The sequence below is a fragment of the Aptenodytes forsteri genome, unplaced genomic scaffold (genome assembly GCF_000699145.1).
Source record: "Aptenodytes forsteri isolate BGI_AS27 unplaced genomic scaffold, ASM69914v1 Scaffold61, whole genome shotgun sequence".
NCBI classification, from domain to species: domain Eukaryota; kingdom Metazoa; phylum Chordata; class Aves; order Sphenisciformes; family Spheniscidae; genus Aptenodytes; species Aptenodytes forsteri.
This window is the reverse complement of record NW_008794443.1, coordinates 4,747,533-4,761,918: the sequence shown is the minus strand read 5'-3', so window position 1 is coordinate 4,761,918 and position 14,386 is coordinate 4,747,533. Positions and strand designations below refer to the sequence as shown.

The following is a 14,386-nucleotide window of genomic DNA, read 5'->3' as shown; positions in this document are numbered from 1 at the left end:
AAGTGGTTGAGTCACCATCCCTGGAGGTATTTAAAAGACGAGTAGATGAGGCGCTTAGGGACATGGTTTAGTGGGCATGGTGGTGTTGGGTGGACTCGTGGACTCGATGATCTTAGAGGTCTTTTCCAACCTCAATGATTCTATGATTCTGTGATTCTATGATTTCCAGTTATGCTTGCTGGGCCTAGGGTAGTGATGTCCAGAAACATTAGAGGCAGAACTGCTTGCATTGTCCTTTCTATGCAAGAGGAAATAAATGCCTGTTGCCTGGCACTGTATCATAAACACAGATGTTTTCAGATAAATTAAACAGAAACCCATTTTACCTGGGACTTATCCTCCTTTTGCTACTGCTAGGCAGTTTTGTTCATGGAATGAAAAAAATTGGCAAAACCATATTTTTTTGTCCAGATACGCCATCACGTGTAGGCGAATTCCATTCAATAAATATCTGGAATATAGAAAAGGCTGTAAGTTGTGGGGGCTGGTCAAAAAAATCATTCTGCTCTAACAGAAATGACTGCCAAGCCAGACTCTTGTACTCACATTAGACTGACAGCGGTTGGCATGGCACAGGAAGAACTCAAGGAGCAGAAGGCAAGGAGAAAATCAGGCAGGACTGGTAGCTAAGAAAAAAATGGACTTAGTGCTGAATCCTCATTGGTGGGACCCTTGAAACACTTTTTACCAGTAAACACGTGATTCTCTTCAGAAAAGCTTAAGAAATATGGGCTCTTCTTATTTATCAGATACAGGGTTGATGCAGCAACGTCCAGTGAAATCTGGAAAGATTCCTTTACTCTCTGCAGTTGGTTTTGGAGCAAACGTGCACTGGCATGAACTCACACTTTAAACTTTGCCTAGTGCAGGGTTTGGTGGGTGTTAGATAACCTATAGCAGCAGCCTCAAATAAACAAGGCACCGTGCTTTGAAATAATATTAGCCCAACGGCTGCCTTTAAGCCACCTATAGGTGGGAGGGGGTTCATTAACCCAAAATCAGTCATTTGCAATGTAGCCACCTGAGCTATTTGCTTTGATGTGCCTTATGGTCCTTACCTAGTCATGTGGTCATATAATTGCATTATAAATAGTTCCATATGTATGATTTTGATCAGCTTTGTTAGCTGCTGACTCATAAAAATCAGGTACCTGACCCTGCTGTGGAGTTCCTTGGCTCCTCTGGCGTGATCAGAGAGATGTAAGAGCAACTTACGGAGCACGAGCGAAGGATGCCCGGTGGGTGCTTCTATACCCTTAGGTTTCCGGATGTCCCTCCAGGAGACTCTTCCTTTCAAAGCAGCATTTTTTCTTTTGAAATTGGTCTGATTTGCAGAGGGAGGAGTTGAAAGGGAAGTTGACTTACTGAGGGAAAATGGAATGTTTTTAGCTCAGGCTAAGCTGAAATAATTTTCTTTTTTATCTTCGGCCACTGAACTAACCCCCCGTTGTTCACACAGCTCTAGAAGCGGGGAGCGCTCTGTGCTGGGCAGATTTTTATAAGTATTGTCAATTTACATTTAGCTGCTACTTTCTGATGCTCTCGGTCACAGTTAAGGTCAGACCTGTTGACAGAGGCAGGACAGGGGAGGGTCAGATCCACACACAACATGACATGTCAGTCCTTCTCTTTCCCTGCTCCCACAGCCTCTGTTCCCTAAGAATTGCTTTATTAGGGAATTGTTCCTCTTAAAACTGTTTCTTGCCTTCGTCCGATACCGAATCTCTCATCCTCCGCTCACATTTTCTTTTGCAGATAACCTGACAGACAGATGTGAAAAAATGGTGTGCCTGTGTGACCAAGAAGCAGCCAAGTGTTGGGGAGCAGCCCCGTACAACCCGCACTTCATCCTCTGGCCAGACTTTTTATGTGGACAGACTCATCCCACCTGCCATTTCAGATATAGGGGGGCAGAATAGTCTTTTTAGGACCTTTCTTCTAACCCTTTGAATCTGAAGGTGCTGGAATAAAATTTTACCTCTTTTACCAGAGCTAACAATGATGTGAGAGAATTTCTGTCAGGCCAGGGTTTATGGGGAGGGGAGACAGGGTAAAATATATGCTGAAGTAAGGATAAGATCCTGCTCTGATCACTGCTTTTGCAGGAATGGAGGGTTCGGCCTGCAGTGCAGCGAGAACACATTACCCGTCACCAAATGGCTTTTTTGTCCTTTCACATTGCCTGACCTTCAGCGCCCACACATTTGCACATGATCTGGAAAATATGTAGAGACTTCTGCTGGACTGGTTTGTAAAAAAAAATAAATATCCATCTCTGTGAAAAGATACACTGGCCTTCGAAGACCCGAGGCATGCCAGTCTGGAAGTAGAGTGACCCACTTTATTCTCCTGAACCTGCAGGAGGAGCGGGGACATCAAAGAGGGAGGATGCCTCCTTATTCCTTATTTGTGCTCAGAGGAGTTTTGCTTCCTACCAAAAGGAAAAGCAGAGTCTGGCCCAGGGCAGGGCTCCATCCTTTCTTGCGGAGCGTGTGTGTGTGTGCATGTGTTTCTTAGCTTACATAGCCAGCTGTCTTATCCCTCATGTTCCTGCCTCACAGTACCGGGGACACTTCTGAGGTATGTTCAAAAGTAAGCAGAGTTACACCAGGCTATTGCTGGTGCAAGGCCAGCAAGGGTTTCTGACTTTTACTAGTTGGCACAGCCATACTTTGCAAAAGAACATATTGCTTACCTGCCACACACGCTTCAGAGCTGACATGCTGCTCTCCTGTACAGGTATTGGCATATCCCCTGGTCACTGACCACCTGCGAATCAGTTATTGTCATGTCAGGAAACTGGGGCTGTGGATAACATTAGTCACGTAAGCAAATCTTTCGTCTCTCCTTTTTTTTGAGGGTATTAGAGGCTTATATGGAAACACTACGTTTCCTTCTGGTGGGAGTAAACCAAAAATCCCATTCTTTCAGCCAGGGGTAGCTATGTTCAAGTGGGCCTTCTTTGCCTCTTCGTTACAAACCTGTAGGCTGGAGCAAGCCAACAGGACAAGAGCCTCTATACTGAGAGGTGCAGACAGACGGGAGCCATGGTTGCACCCCAGAAGCAATGCATTCGATTTCCTTGGGTAGGTGTTAGCAGCTGGGGAGCTTGGGGGGGCCTGGGCAGGTCAGGCTCCTTCTGTCTCTTCTGAAGCGCAGCTGACAAACTTCGAGTACCACCTTTGAAATAAGAAGTAATGGCAGAGAAAGACCCAAGGTACCTCATCAGAGTCTAGATTCAGAGATATGTGGCCAAACTAAGTGGGGTTTTGGCAGGCGGTAATACAAATTCCTTTACAAAAGGCTGTTTTGCTCCTCGCTGCAGGAGGATGCTGAATACGCCACTGTGGCTGTCAAAGCTGCAGGAAAAAGTAACAGACTAACAAAAATAAAAATGCCAAAGACAACAGGTACTGAGGCAAAAGCTTTTATTCCATCTAGAGCTCCATTTTTGGCTTACAGGGCATCAGAAGTTGTTCCACCTGTAGGCTTTGCATCTTCCAGTGACTCCTGTAATGCTGCACCTCAAGCTATTTTGCATCTTCCAGTGACTCCTGTAATGCTACGCTGAGCGAGAAGGAAAGGAGAGAGAGCGACAGAGCGATACAGGGTTAGTACGACACAATAAACTCTTCCAAGGCTTTCTGGAAAGTAAGGAAGTTGTGAACTCCGTTCATGCAGAGGATTTGCAGAGGGATGCTGCTGCGTTGGCAGCATCAGCCTGAGGGTGCGGGTGCGCTTCTCAGCACGGGCTGGAAGACCCTCCCCGGTAAGCGGGGCAGAGCTCCTGGCCGTGTCCCTGTCCCCTCCACGCTGGCCATCAGGTGGCGGCAGCGCTCCAGTGAACGGCAAGACCAGCGCTTCCTTCACCCCTTCAGGGATGGGATTTTTTTCAGCAGGCCGAGCGAGATTTTTGAGTGCCGGGAGAAGAGGTGCAAATCACCCGGCTCCCCACTGAAAGCAAAAAGTCAGCTGAGCTCGGCCTGAAACGCAGACCACATCTTGGGTTGAACAAAATGGGAACTAAGCTTGTTTCAAAATGCAGTCCATTCTAATGAGACCAGCTGACAGAGCTGGAAAAAACAGGTGAGCTTTCAGGTACGTCAGCCTCTTCCCGGGTCATTTCTTTGGCTCATGTGGGACGAAAACATCTAGTTTTCCCAACCTGATCATCTGATCTAATAAAAGATATTACTGGGCTTTACAAACCACACCTCAAACATACACTTAGGCCACCATAGGCTTTCTGTACGCGAGCATTACAAGAATATGGATGTAAGAATGTAGGTGGTGGGAGGAAGATCCATCCTTCAGCATAAACCTGAAAGAACCGAAGGAGACCCAGGACTTCATTAAAAGGAGAAGTGGCATCTCATTGAACAACTCTTTGCGGAAAGTGGCAATTAAAGAAGATCCTATCATTTTGTTTATAGGTAACTCATTAGGCCCATGCATGAAGCTGTACCCAAAGAACTATTTAAAAAAGAGATGGAATATAGAGTCAGCCCTGTCAGAGTTTCATCCACACTGCTTATTTCCTGAACCAGATGCCTTGTCTGACCAGAGGTAAGCAAATGGCTAATTCCTCCTTAAGTTAAAAAAAAAGTACCTTTGGAAATAGGTGATTGGATTCATCTTTCTAGCAAGGGATTACAGATTTTGGTTTGTGTTCCTTACCTTGGCGAGAGCCTTGTCTCATGCAGAGGACGCACCTCCTCAGCTGTGGGGTTAAAACAATGATCAGAACCACTACGCCCCCGATACCAGCCGCCACAACCCCAATGATGGTTCCAATGGATTCTTCTATACCAAACAAGCCTGGGGGAGAAGGGAAGGTAGAGAGAGTAATGTAAGATGTCATCCAGGCAAGTATGTGCAATGCAGCCAGCATGTTTTCTGCAGTGGCTGCAGAGGAAGCTACTTATTATGATATCAATTATGCCCATGTCTTGTCTGACATGAAATCATGGGCTTCTACATGGGAGAGGGTGTATCGCACTATGGAGTTATTGATTTTTTTCATTCCTTTGTAGGAAGTTGCTATGCTTTCTGGGGATTTAGGGATAGGACAACCCCATCTCCCTAGCAATCTCCCTTAACAGCTGGATGCTATTGGGATGGCAAAAGATGCTGCTGCCTGAATTAATGGGACTCATGCCTGTACGCTTTATTTTCAAATGGAACAAAATACTTTGACAATTTTGAGAAAGTCATCAGTCTCCCTGTCTACCTCCAAAGGAGACAGCACCAGAGGGTGGGCAGAGCTCCACTGAAGTCTTTTCTATGATTTGATGCTCTTTGGGACTGTTGCATGTCAGAGATGGGATAATCCCATTTTCTTTGAGATAAGAGCATGTCGGCATTCTGGCTTTTTAATTTGTCAGGACTGAAGGATGATTCAGGAAGAGCCTTTGGTCAGGTGAGCACAGTAGGATGGACTGTTACAAGGGTTATGGGACGTAGCATGGAGAGCATCTGTCCTGTAGCGTCGCGGCTGCAGAGTAGGAGTGTCTCTTTAGAGAGGGGGAACTGGCTGGGCAATGGCGCAAGACTGATCTGATCAGATTTTAAGTGACTGCCTCGCGCTCATGGTAGTCATTTTGCCACGTGACTCACCCAGGAAGGGTAATAAAAGAATGGTTAAAAAGCCTTCCAGTTTTATCTACAATTACAGTACGATCAGGCATTCATTACATATCTCTGTGTGGTTGTATTTAAGCTTCACTAGAAAATTTGGACAATTTTGCCACCGTATTCACACACAGATTTCCAAGCATCAGGCCACCCATTCACAGGAGTAGCTGCTACTCCGTGCTACCTAGCCAAATGGGTGGGCATCCAGCAACTCACCAGCAAACCAGCTGTAGGTCATCAGTAGGAAAACCACCCCCTTCTCCCACATACAGGGAGGTATCCTGTAGCTTAAATCCATTTGTGAGGCTGCTCATTTCATCAGGAAGGTGAGGGCAATGAAGGTGCTGTAGGACCATTACTTACCTTACTCCAAAATATACGTCATTTGCTTCCCGTAATGGACACGTTAACAGAGTCAGCTTATTTCTTTTAATTTTAGATAAGTTTTTGAACAGTCTGGATTTGTGGCACGTAACATTTCTTTATGAATTATATTTCTCACATTCTCTTGTCCCTTTAATTCAGGCGTAGTGCAGAAATTATATATTTAATCTTCTCGGGAACACAGAAAGGCAATTACACTGGCCAGGGTGCAGACATTGCAAGAGTAACCTGCGCTACTGAGACTATGAGATCAAGCCAACGGGAGACGTCCTCAGACACATGACCAAGCCCTTGCAGGGGGGCACGGTTTTCTTGCCTTGTTAGTGCTACGGTTTAAATTGAGTAGTTCTATAAAAGTTAGTAAGGGAAGAACTCAGGCTCAAAAGGGCAAAGGCTTAGTGAATCTCGGTGAGCTAGAAGCTTTGGTAATGAATAAGGGAGAAATGGCACTTGCATAATTTACTCTTGACACAGAAGGTGCTATTTTTTGTTAATTAGATAATAAGATAATAAACCGTCTGATGTGTTGATTTGTTGGGACTGGAATATGTTTAGCCTACATAAAAAGGAAAGCTGCTTTGACATTTCCAGCTGATAAAGGCAAAGCAAGTTATCTCCTTACTTAATATGCCTAGTGTCTATTTGTGAGGCTAAGAAAACATAGCATGGCACTTTTAATGCTACTTTGATTTTAATGTGAATGAAGTTAAGCAGAAATGATATAATGTGATCCTCGTGTTTATTGTGGGATTACTTATTTCATCCAGATTTAAGGAATAAATATGCAAGTTAGTGGGTTGGAAAGAAATAATGTCAAAAAGAAGGAGTTTGGAGCTGTTCCCCGAGACGGTATCTTGACACCTGTCACTCACGGCGGTTCTGCCAAACAGAGCTGTGAGTACAAGAGAACTTGTCTAACTGTTTCATTCTTGGCACTGACTTTGATTTTAGTGATAAAATTATTCCTTCTTTTTTTGGTTGTAAATGCCCCTCCTGATAATAATACCTGTGTGACTGTTTATAGAGGCAAGCCAATCAAAATTAGCTGGCCTAAAAAAAACAGCAAGAAATGCTATAGCGCAATTACACTCCATGACACCAGGCCCTACCTGCTAGAGGCCAAACAGGACAACTTCCCTCTTTCCGCAAGCGTGTAGACCCGCTTTGGAGGAGAAAGAGGGAGAAAAGAAGTAAATAACGTCAAATATTACCCAGAGCCCTCCTGATCCTGAGCTTTGTGCCATCTCCTGTCACCACCTTCCCGTCCGGAAGTGTAACCTCACAGAAATAAATACCGTGGTCACTGGTTGTCACATTGAGGATCACCAGGGAGGCATCCCCTTGGGACAAGTCTCCACTCATGAAAACCCTGGAGTTATTGGGCAAGACGGTCACATTGTTTTCTAGCAGGTCCATCTGCCCCTTTTCATCTTCTTTGTACCACTTCACCATCAGGTCAGTCAGGGAGGGACGTCGTGGACTGTTAAAATGGCAATTTAAGACCACAGTTTCACCCTCTTTGGCTTTTTCCTTGGCTGGTGTTTGAGTCACCAAAAGGTGCCATGGCTCAGGTGTTGTCAACAACGAGGGCTGTGCTGTTATATGAGTTACAGCTGCATTCTCCTTGCTTGCACTTCCACCGCTAACACCAACATCTGTACCAGGAAAGAGAAAGAAGAGGAGGGTTAAGGGTGATAGGATGATAAACCTTCCAGCTACTCCTGACCTCTAACCAGCACGAAGAATGGCTCCTGGAATTAGGACTTGAGGGTAGTCACTATTATGACCATAGGGATTTTTTTCCTAGTTCCTGCTTAGATTATGTTCATGTGTACAGATAGGTCTTTTCCTGATCCTCAGTTCCTTTCTACTGCCATGCTAGAGGAAGACTAATGCCATTGTCCAATGGCTTTGGGTGAAATTTAGAGTTCATTCAGCCACATTTCCACCTGCAACACTAACCTCTTTCTTCCCACGCCAAAAAGTCTCAGGGCCTGACATTCCTGCCTCAACTGCTTTTGAGGCAAAGCAAAAAATGCATGTACGCTTACACACAAGCAGCTCTGTTCTGACAAATACAGTGAATATGTGTGCATCCTAATGCAACTGCCTGCATCCCAAAACATAATGTGAGCTTCTTAGAAGTTTTGGCATGCAGTTCCAGTTTCAGGATAGGAAATCTTGAAATTGTGGGAAGAATCTCCATTGCCAGAGACTGAACCCCCAGCAGATGCTATCAGCAACCTGAGGGACGGCACCTTAGCCTTCTGCGGGTATCGATACTGAGGGTGACATCTATTCTCTGTGAAGGGACCACATTGTCTTGTTACTCTTTGTTAGAAAAATATGGACAACACGCCTGTAGTAGAGATTTAAACCTGCCTTCTCTCACTCAGCTGCTAATCATAGTATCAAACAGCCTTGAGCTAAGAGCAGTGTGAGTGGGCCTCATTTCTGGAAACAAGCCTGGGCTCAGAAGATGAGAGGAATAGTTGCTGTCTCAAAAAGAGGGAAAAACAAACTCTTAAAAATAAGCCAACAGCTGTCACCAAGAAAGAGTTCAGACCAATTTTTGGAAGAGTTTCTTCTGTTGTGTTATTTTCTTCAAGTGAAATAGTCTCCCTTCATACTACTCGGTGCCCTCTCAAGTACTGCAGACCATTCCACAGTGAAGGTCTTGATTTTCCATTGTCTTGAGTCTTTCATTGCATCCAAAGCCTGTGAAAGGCTTGGATTGTCTAGGTCTGGTAAAGCTTCACAATGCCAATAGCCTCTCTATGCTCAGGGACAAATGTCTCAAGGGAATGGAAAACCAAACCCCTTAATGATCGGTTTGAGAGTTACTTGAATGGCTCTTCTAGGCATGTACACAAAATCACAGTTGTATTCATAATTATTATTATTTATGACTCATATGGGAGTAGCACTGACAACTTCTGTCAGACAGCAGGGCTCTGTTGTTCTAGGTGCCTTATAAAAGGATGGTGTACGGAGCTTACAGTTTAAATATCGGATGAGAGATAACTCATGGATGCAAAAATATAGAAAATACAAGCTGGCTATGAAACTAGGCAACAACTTAGCATACGAAACCCCTTCAGAGCTGTTTGGTACTCCGTGCTTTTACCACAAAGTAAAAATTTTGGCCTTGTAACTGGAACACTGATACATGGGAATTGGATGCCTGAGAATTAGGTACCCAAATATTATTGTAGTTTTGGATCCAGTCCCCTAAAATGAGTAGTCCTTATTAAAGATACTGGATGAAATATTATCTTCATGTTCACACATTATCCTACTGATGAGCCCACTGGAGCTTCTCGGGGGAATCTGAGGTCCAGTTATTCCCTTTCCAGTTAGGTAACAGTGTATCAATGCAGCAGTCATAAAAGTTGAAGTATCTTGAAATGTACTTTGGCGGAGTGCAAAGTATAGTTGAAATACTTGACAAAGCTGATGGTAGCTTGACATATTACAGTCTTTATGCATCAAATATCCTGATGTGATATATTTGGTTATTCGTTAGAGTGAATTTGAGCAGTTTTGTCATGAGTACTCTTTTAAAATCTCTGTTCATTAACCATTATCTCCACTGGATACTGCTGCTTTAGCTAGAGCAGTATGTGCTACTGCTGTCTTGTTTTCAAGGAATGGCCACAGAATTTCTTCTCCACTATAGCTATTCCAGCCTTACCATGCACACCCCCTGCAACACAATTATAATTTTTATTCCTTTTAGTGATGTAAAAGGTATCGTTTTTACACAGTCACTTAGTGGCATAGAGAACAAAACCAAGCAGGAACAATGTGCTTTGATGTTGCATCTGTTCAAAACGAGTTTTATTTGCACCTCCTATCATGAAATAACTGGCCTTGTCATCTGTGTTATCCCCCATCTTTGATTCAATACATATCATGTAACTTACAGCTAATTAGCAAAATCAAAACGCAAGAGGAGTAGGCTGTATTGTTTCACCCCAGCTCTGTTTGGGGGCTTCACTGAGAACGTCACAGCACGGACTCTTATTTTTCGTTCTTCCTTTCCTTCTTTCTTTTTCTTTTGTGAGGTTGCAAAACTGGAACATACTAGTTCACTGGTATTCAAATACACAATGCCCTTATCATATTGGCATCTGGGAGCATACCATGCCAAATGCCTTGTTAACTCTGCTTCAAAGCTCTTTTTAAGTCAATCGCTTCATTAGCAGAGTGATGTGTAGGTCCCCTGTCATGCGGGTTGTAGGGCTCAATCCCCGATGGAGAGGAACGCAAGGCTTTTTGGTGAAAGCACTTGAGCTAGACAGAGTACAGAGAAATACAGCATGGATGATCTTGTCTTGACCTGGAAAAATGATTAGATGATCTAATAGGTCATTGTCATATGAAGTCGGTAGTTCACGGCCAGTTTTCAACCATGAGGGGAGAAAGCTCTCTGGGACTCCCTGCAATGTGACAATGTGCTCCACATTTGCCAGTACTAACAGGGCACCTACTAATCCATCAGCCTCCCCTTTATGTAATCTACAGGTTGATACTTTCCCATGTAAGGCCGTATTGTTGGCTGTGAATGAGAAAAACACAAGGCAGGCTAGAGGAGGTGGGGTGACAAAAGGAAAGAATAAAATATACCTGTGCTCTCTTCCAGTCCTGGAGCCTCTAACTTACTCTTTGGTGCCTGGAGTAAACCCGAGCAGCCCTGCAAACTTCTTCTGGCAGCTGCCAACAGCATCAGCGAACCAAAATGGTGGGTGGAGGTCAGTGCAAAATTTGACCTTTCTAGTTGAGCCTCCTCTCCTTTGTTCACACTCAATAGATAGAGGAGAGGTTGAGGGCAAATAGGGCTCGATTTCCAACCCACATAAAAATCCTCTCATGCTGGAATGACCATCTTTCAGATGGTTTTGTTGGCTTTAGAGCTCAACTTCACACTCAGCTGGTGCCATGAGAGTGCTATACAAGCTGTATCCAGCTCCCAGTCGTCTATGATTAAGTGATCAATGACTGCACATTGCTCTTCTTAATTTATGTGACTTCTGCCCTGGTCTGAGGTTGGCTTTCACAAATGGATATGAATAACTACCTTGTGACGATAACCGGTTGCTAATACATCAGAGAACCAAAATAGAAATGAAGCTTCTAGCAATGATGATACACAGCCTTTCTTCTTGAAAAAGACAGGCAAACATACTCTTTCTGAACATTTCTATTAGCTAAACAGGAATGTATCTATAAAGAAAAGTATGGTTTAATGCAGTGCACACTACTAGATATAGTTTTCCTGCATCCTGAGGAAGCCCTCAGCGGAAAGTTGCTTTTTGAAATAAAGAAGAGAACCTCTCAAGCTAAACTCTAGGAATAAGCTACATTTCTTCTAATTAAGGAAGGTGGTTTAGTACTCACCCACTAGCAAGAACAGGAGGAATGAAGACACTGCAGATCTATAGAGCTTCCCAATGTGCTGGCTCATAGTTGCTGAAGTATATGGCCTCACCGTCTCTCCCTCCGGTAGCATGGGCAAAAAAATATGTGTGTGTTATTGCAACAGGACCTCACATTCTGCCTAGTGAATGTCACACTTACTAAAGTTACCACAGCTTCGAGCTCACAGCGCTCTGCCTGCTGCCTGGACGACAGCCACGTTTGAAGTGACAACAATGACTTCCCGGGGGCTGTTCTGATCTCTCCCAGAGAAGATGCCGAAAATGCTCTGAGAGCAGAGGAAAGATAATCTGTTGTTTTTCGCTTTGGCCTTGTATAAACCAGAACTTTGGGCTGAGTACAGAATATCCAGATATTCAAAAGGAGAACTCTTCTGCTGAACCCTTCCCTAGTGGAGGTGAGAAGAGAAAGAGCATTGGCTTCATTTTCTGAGCAGCCAGACTCCTATCATCCTAATGCACCGTGAAAGGAAGTTACAGGAATTCAGTATGTTTGTGGCTATATGCACATGGTGTTTATAGGTAAAATGTATTCCCCAAAGTATTTTTTTTCAGTGTAGAACAAATCCTTTTTCACCAAAAGTTGATTACTTAAACTTCATTTTAAGTAAAGCTCATCTATGCCACCAGGGTGGAAGGGAAAACTGCTAAAGCGGGTAGCCTATCTGCAAAACTAGCAGGTGTGCTCTGGAACAGAGTCTGGGTTTACACAAAGGTACTCACAAAGCACTGCTTTGTGGGAAGAGCTGCAGCAGCCCCAAACCCCCACCCGTAGCACCCAGCCCTGCCAGCTGTGTTACCGCTGTACTGAGCATGTGCCACTCTCGCTAGCTGGCTGACACCTCTTCCCTCAGCTACAGGATCAGGGATTATAGCACACCTTATCTAACGATTTTGCATATCTTTAAGACTCTTCAGATAATGGAATTGTACTTCAGTATCCAGTAAAGACTCAATTCCATATCCATTAAAACACATACAAAGCACAATTCAGCTGAGAGAGGCATGAATATTGCTGCTTTTCTTTGCATTTGAAAGCAAAAAGGAGCCCCAAAAAGCCCCCACCACACCATAAGGAAATCTGTCATCATGCTACTGTCATATGGCTTTCTTGAATGCGCTTTTAATAAATGCTGTGATCTGCATCTTTGCATGTGGATGCTCCACAATAACTGCTTCAAGAAATTCCACATCTGACTTGCAAAACTCTGCTGACCAAACGTCAAGAGGAACAACCCATTCCTTGAGTGACCACTTGCTGCTCTAGTTTTGATGTGGTGACACCTGTATCAGCGAAAGCAGGATAGGCTAGAGGGATTATGGCTAAAGGAACCTAAGAGGCAAATATTTCTTCTCTGAAATGGATTGGGAGAGTGGGAAGACCTGGGATTACCAGGCAGGAATCACTTCGAAGTAAACTACGTATTAAGAAGGGCACTGGGACCAAGAGCAACATAGCACTTCAGTAGAAAGCTGGAAGGTAGATTGTGAGGGTCTTCTGAAGGAAGTACTACCAAAGCGTTAGTGAGCAAAACCAAAATATCTATGAAAGGAAGAAGTTAGAGGAGTCAAAAACAATCAAGAGTTTGAAGAGGGAATAACCAGTAAAGTCAAAGGCACCTGGCAGATCAAGAGGAACAGGGACCGAGTTACTGGCTTAGAGTACTGGCTGTGACTGTGTGTCGGAGAAGTCAGAGTGGGAAGATGGAGCTGGACCAAAGGCATTCCAAACAGTGTCTGATTTAAACCCAAGTATTTGGTGTGTTTCTAAAGAAACCTTCAAGTGTGTTGTGATGGACATACTACCGTTGTTCCTGCAAATGCTGTTTATGTTCATTTCATCCTGTAATAACAATTCTCTTGTGAATCCTCCATTAAATAGGACATGCCTGAGCAAAACTGTCAGGCCAGCCAGCTTTTAACCGAGGGAATACAAAGGGGTTTTAGTGTTGCTGGCAGCCATCAGTTGAATGTGAAGCTTCTCCCACTTGGATAACCCAGTATGATTCAGAGAGAAACTCAACTTTTGGACAAAAAGAAAAGTAAATTGATCTCGAGTGTTGTTGAGAAAAGCCTGAAAAATTTGAGCTTCAGAGGTCTAAATCAAGAAAGCAAGCAACAAAAATGAAATAAAACACGCTTTTTTTTTTTTTTCACTGTCTTGTAAATTTTGGAGACTCGGTGGTGTTACAGCTGTCCTGTCTGGGCTGATGGCTGGGAGCAGACATCTGCCACAGAGACTTCTGTCACGTTTGCTAACATATCAGTGGGCAGATATCACAGGGCCCAGAGATGTCCCTCAACCCACCTTCTGGGGAAGCAGTGAGAGAAAAGGGATAGCAAGAAGAAACAGCGCTGCCACACCAGGCTGCTCTACTTCTTCTCTTGGCCATCCCTCCCTCCCTTTCTCCCTCCCTCCCTTTTCATCATCTACCAGCCAGCCTCCCAGCAAGGTACAGGTTTCTTTTAATGTCACAGGGCTCTTTTTTTTCCTGCAAGGTGTCCTGAGGGCACAGATCTGCAATCCATCATCGCTCCAGCTGGGTCCCCTGATTTGAGGAGCACCGTTTGGTGCTCACTTGGAGCCCAGCTTTTCAAACCCCTGGGTGCCCACAGCATGGGCAGAAACCGCTTGGTGCTGCTCAGCAGCTTTAAAAACGAGAGCCTGGGTTTCCTGAGATGAGTCCCGCACCACCTATTTCCTTTATTTTTCACCCCATCCCCTGCTCGGCCTGCAGCCAGCCCGCACCGCAGCGGGGCAGAGGCAGGCCTCCGCCTGCTCCCCTGGAAACATCCGCGGGGCAGGGCGGCACAGCCCTGTCCACGCACGCCGGCTGAGGACGCGGGGTCTGGCCCTGGCCGGCCCCTCAGACCGCGGCTTCTCCCGGCAGGGCGTCGCGTCGGCAGCGCTTGCGAGCGGCCCGCCCCGG

At 44.8% G+C, this 14,386-nt stretch overlaps 2 protein-coding genes across 3 annotated transcripts in view; one reads left to right on the top strand and one right to left on the bottom strand.

Moving 5' to 3' along the window:
* Nucleotides 1–1,993, top strand: part of LOC103907483 (group 10 secretory phospholipase A2) — a 13,564-nt gene extending 11,571 nt beyond the window's left edge. Inside the window, exon 4 of the mRNA XM_009289676.1 lies at nt 1,756–1,993. Within this exon, the coding sequence (XP_009287951.1) occupies nt 1,756–1,919 (164 nt within the window). The 3' untranslated portion in view covers nt 1,920–1,993. The remainder of the gene's footprint in view (nt 1–1,755) is intronic.
* Nucleotides 1,994–3,419: 1,426 nt separating this feature from the next.
* Nucleotides 3,420–11,528, bottom strand: LOC103907576 (synaptogenesis protein syg-1). Of its 2 annotated transcripts, none has more exons than XM_019474742.1 (4): nt 11,419–11,528; nt 7,230–7,673; nt 4,678–4,818; nt 3,420–3,530 (listed from the first exon to the last, which is right to left on the bottom strand). In XM_019474742.1, exons 1-4 carry the CDS (start codon nt 11,483–11,485, stop codon nt 3,526–3,528), a joined length of 657 nt encoding a protein of 218 aa, XP_019330287.1. In that variant the 5' UTR covers nt 11,486–11,528; the 3' UTR covers nt 3,420–3,525. The 2 variants fall into 2 exon arrangements, with proteins under 2 accessions (XP_019330287.1, XP_019330286.1); XM_019474741.1 differs by having other exon boundaries at nt 3,420–3,518.
* Between the last annotated feature and the right edge of the window lie 2,858 nt (nt 11,529–14,386).

Excerpts from the sequence above, each read along its gene's own strand:
- LOC103907576 (XM_019474741.1), bottom strand. The coding sequence starts at position 11,485 with ATGAGCCAGCACATTGGGAAGCTCTATAGATCTGCAGTGTCTTCATTC. Across the intron at positions 7,674-11,418 it reads CCTCCTGTTCTTGCTAGTGG|ATGTTGGTGTTAGCGGTGGA; the intron begins GTGAGTACTAAA and ends TTCCTGGTACAG. Across the intron at positions 4,819-7,229 it reads CAGGATCAGGAGGGCTCTGG|GCTTGTTTGGTATAGAAGAA; the intron begins GTAATATTTGAC and ends CTTCTCCCCCAG.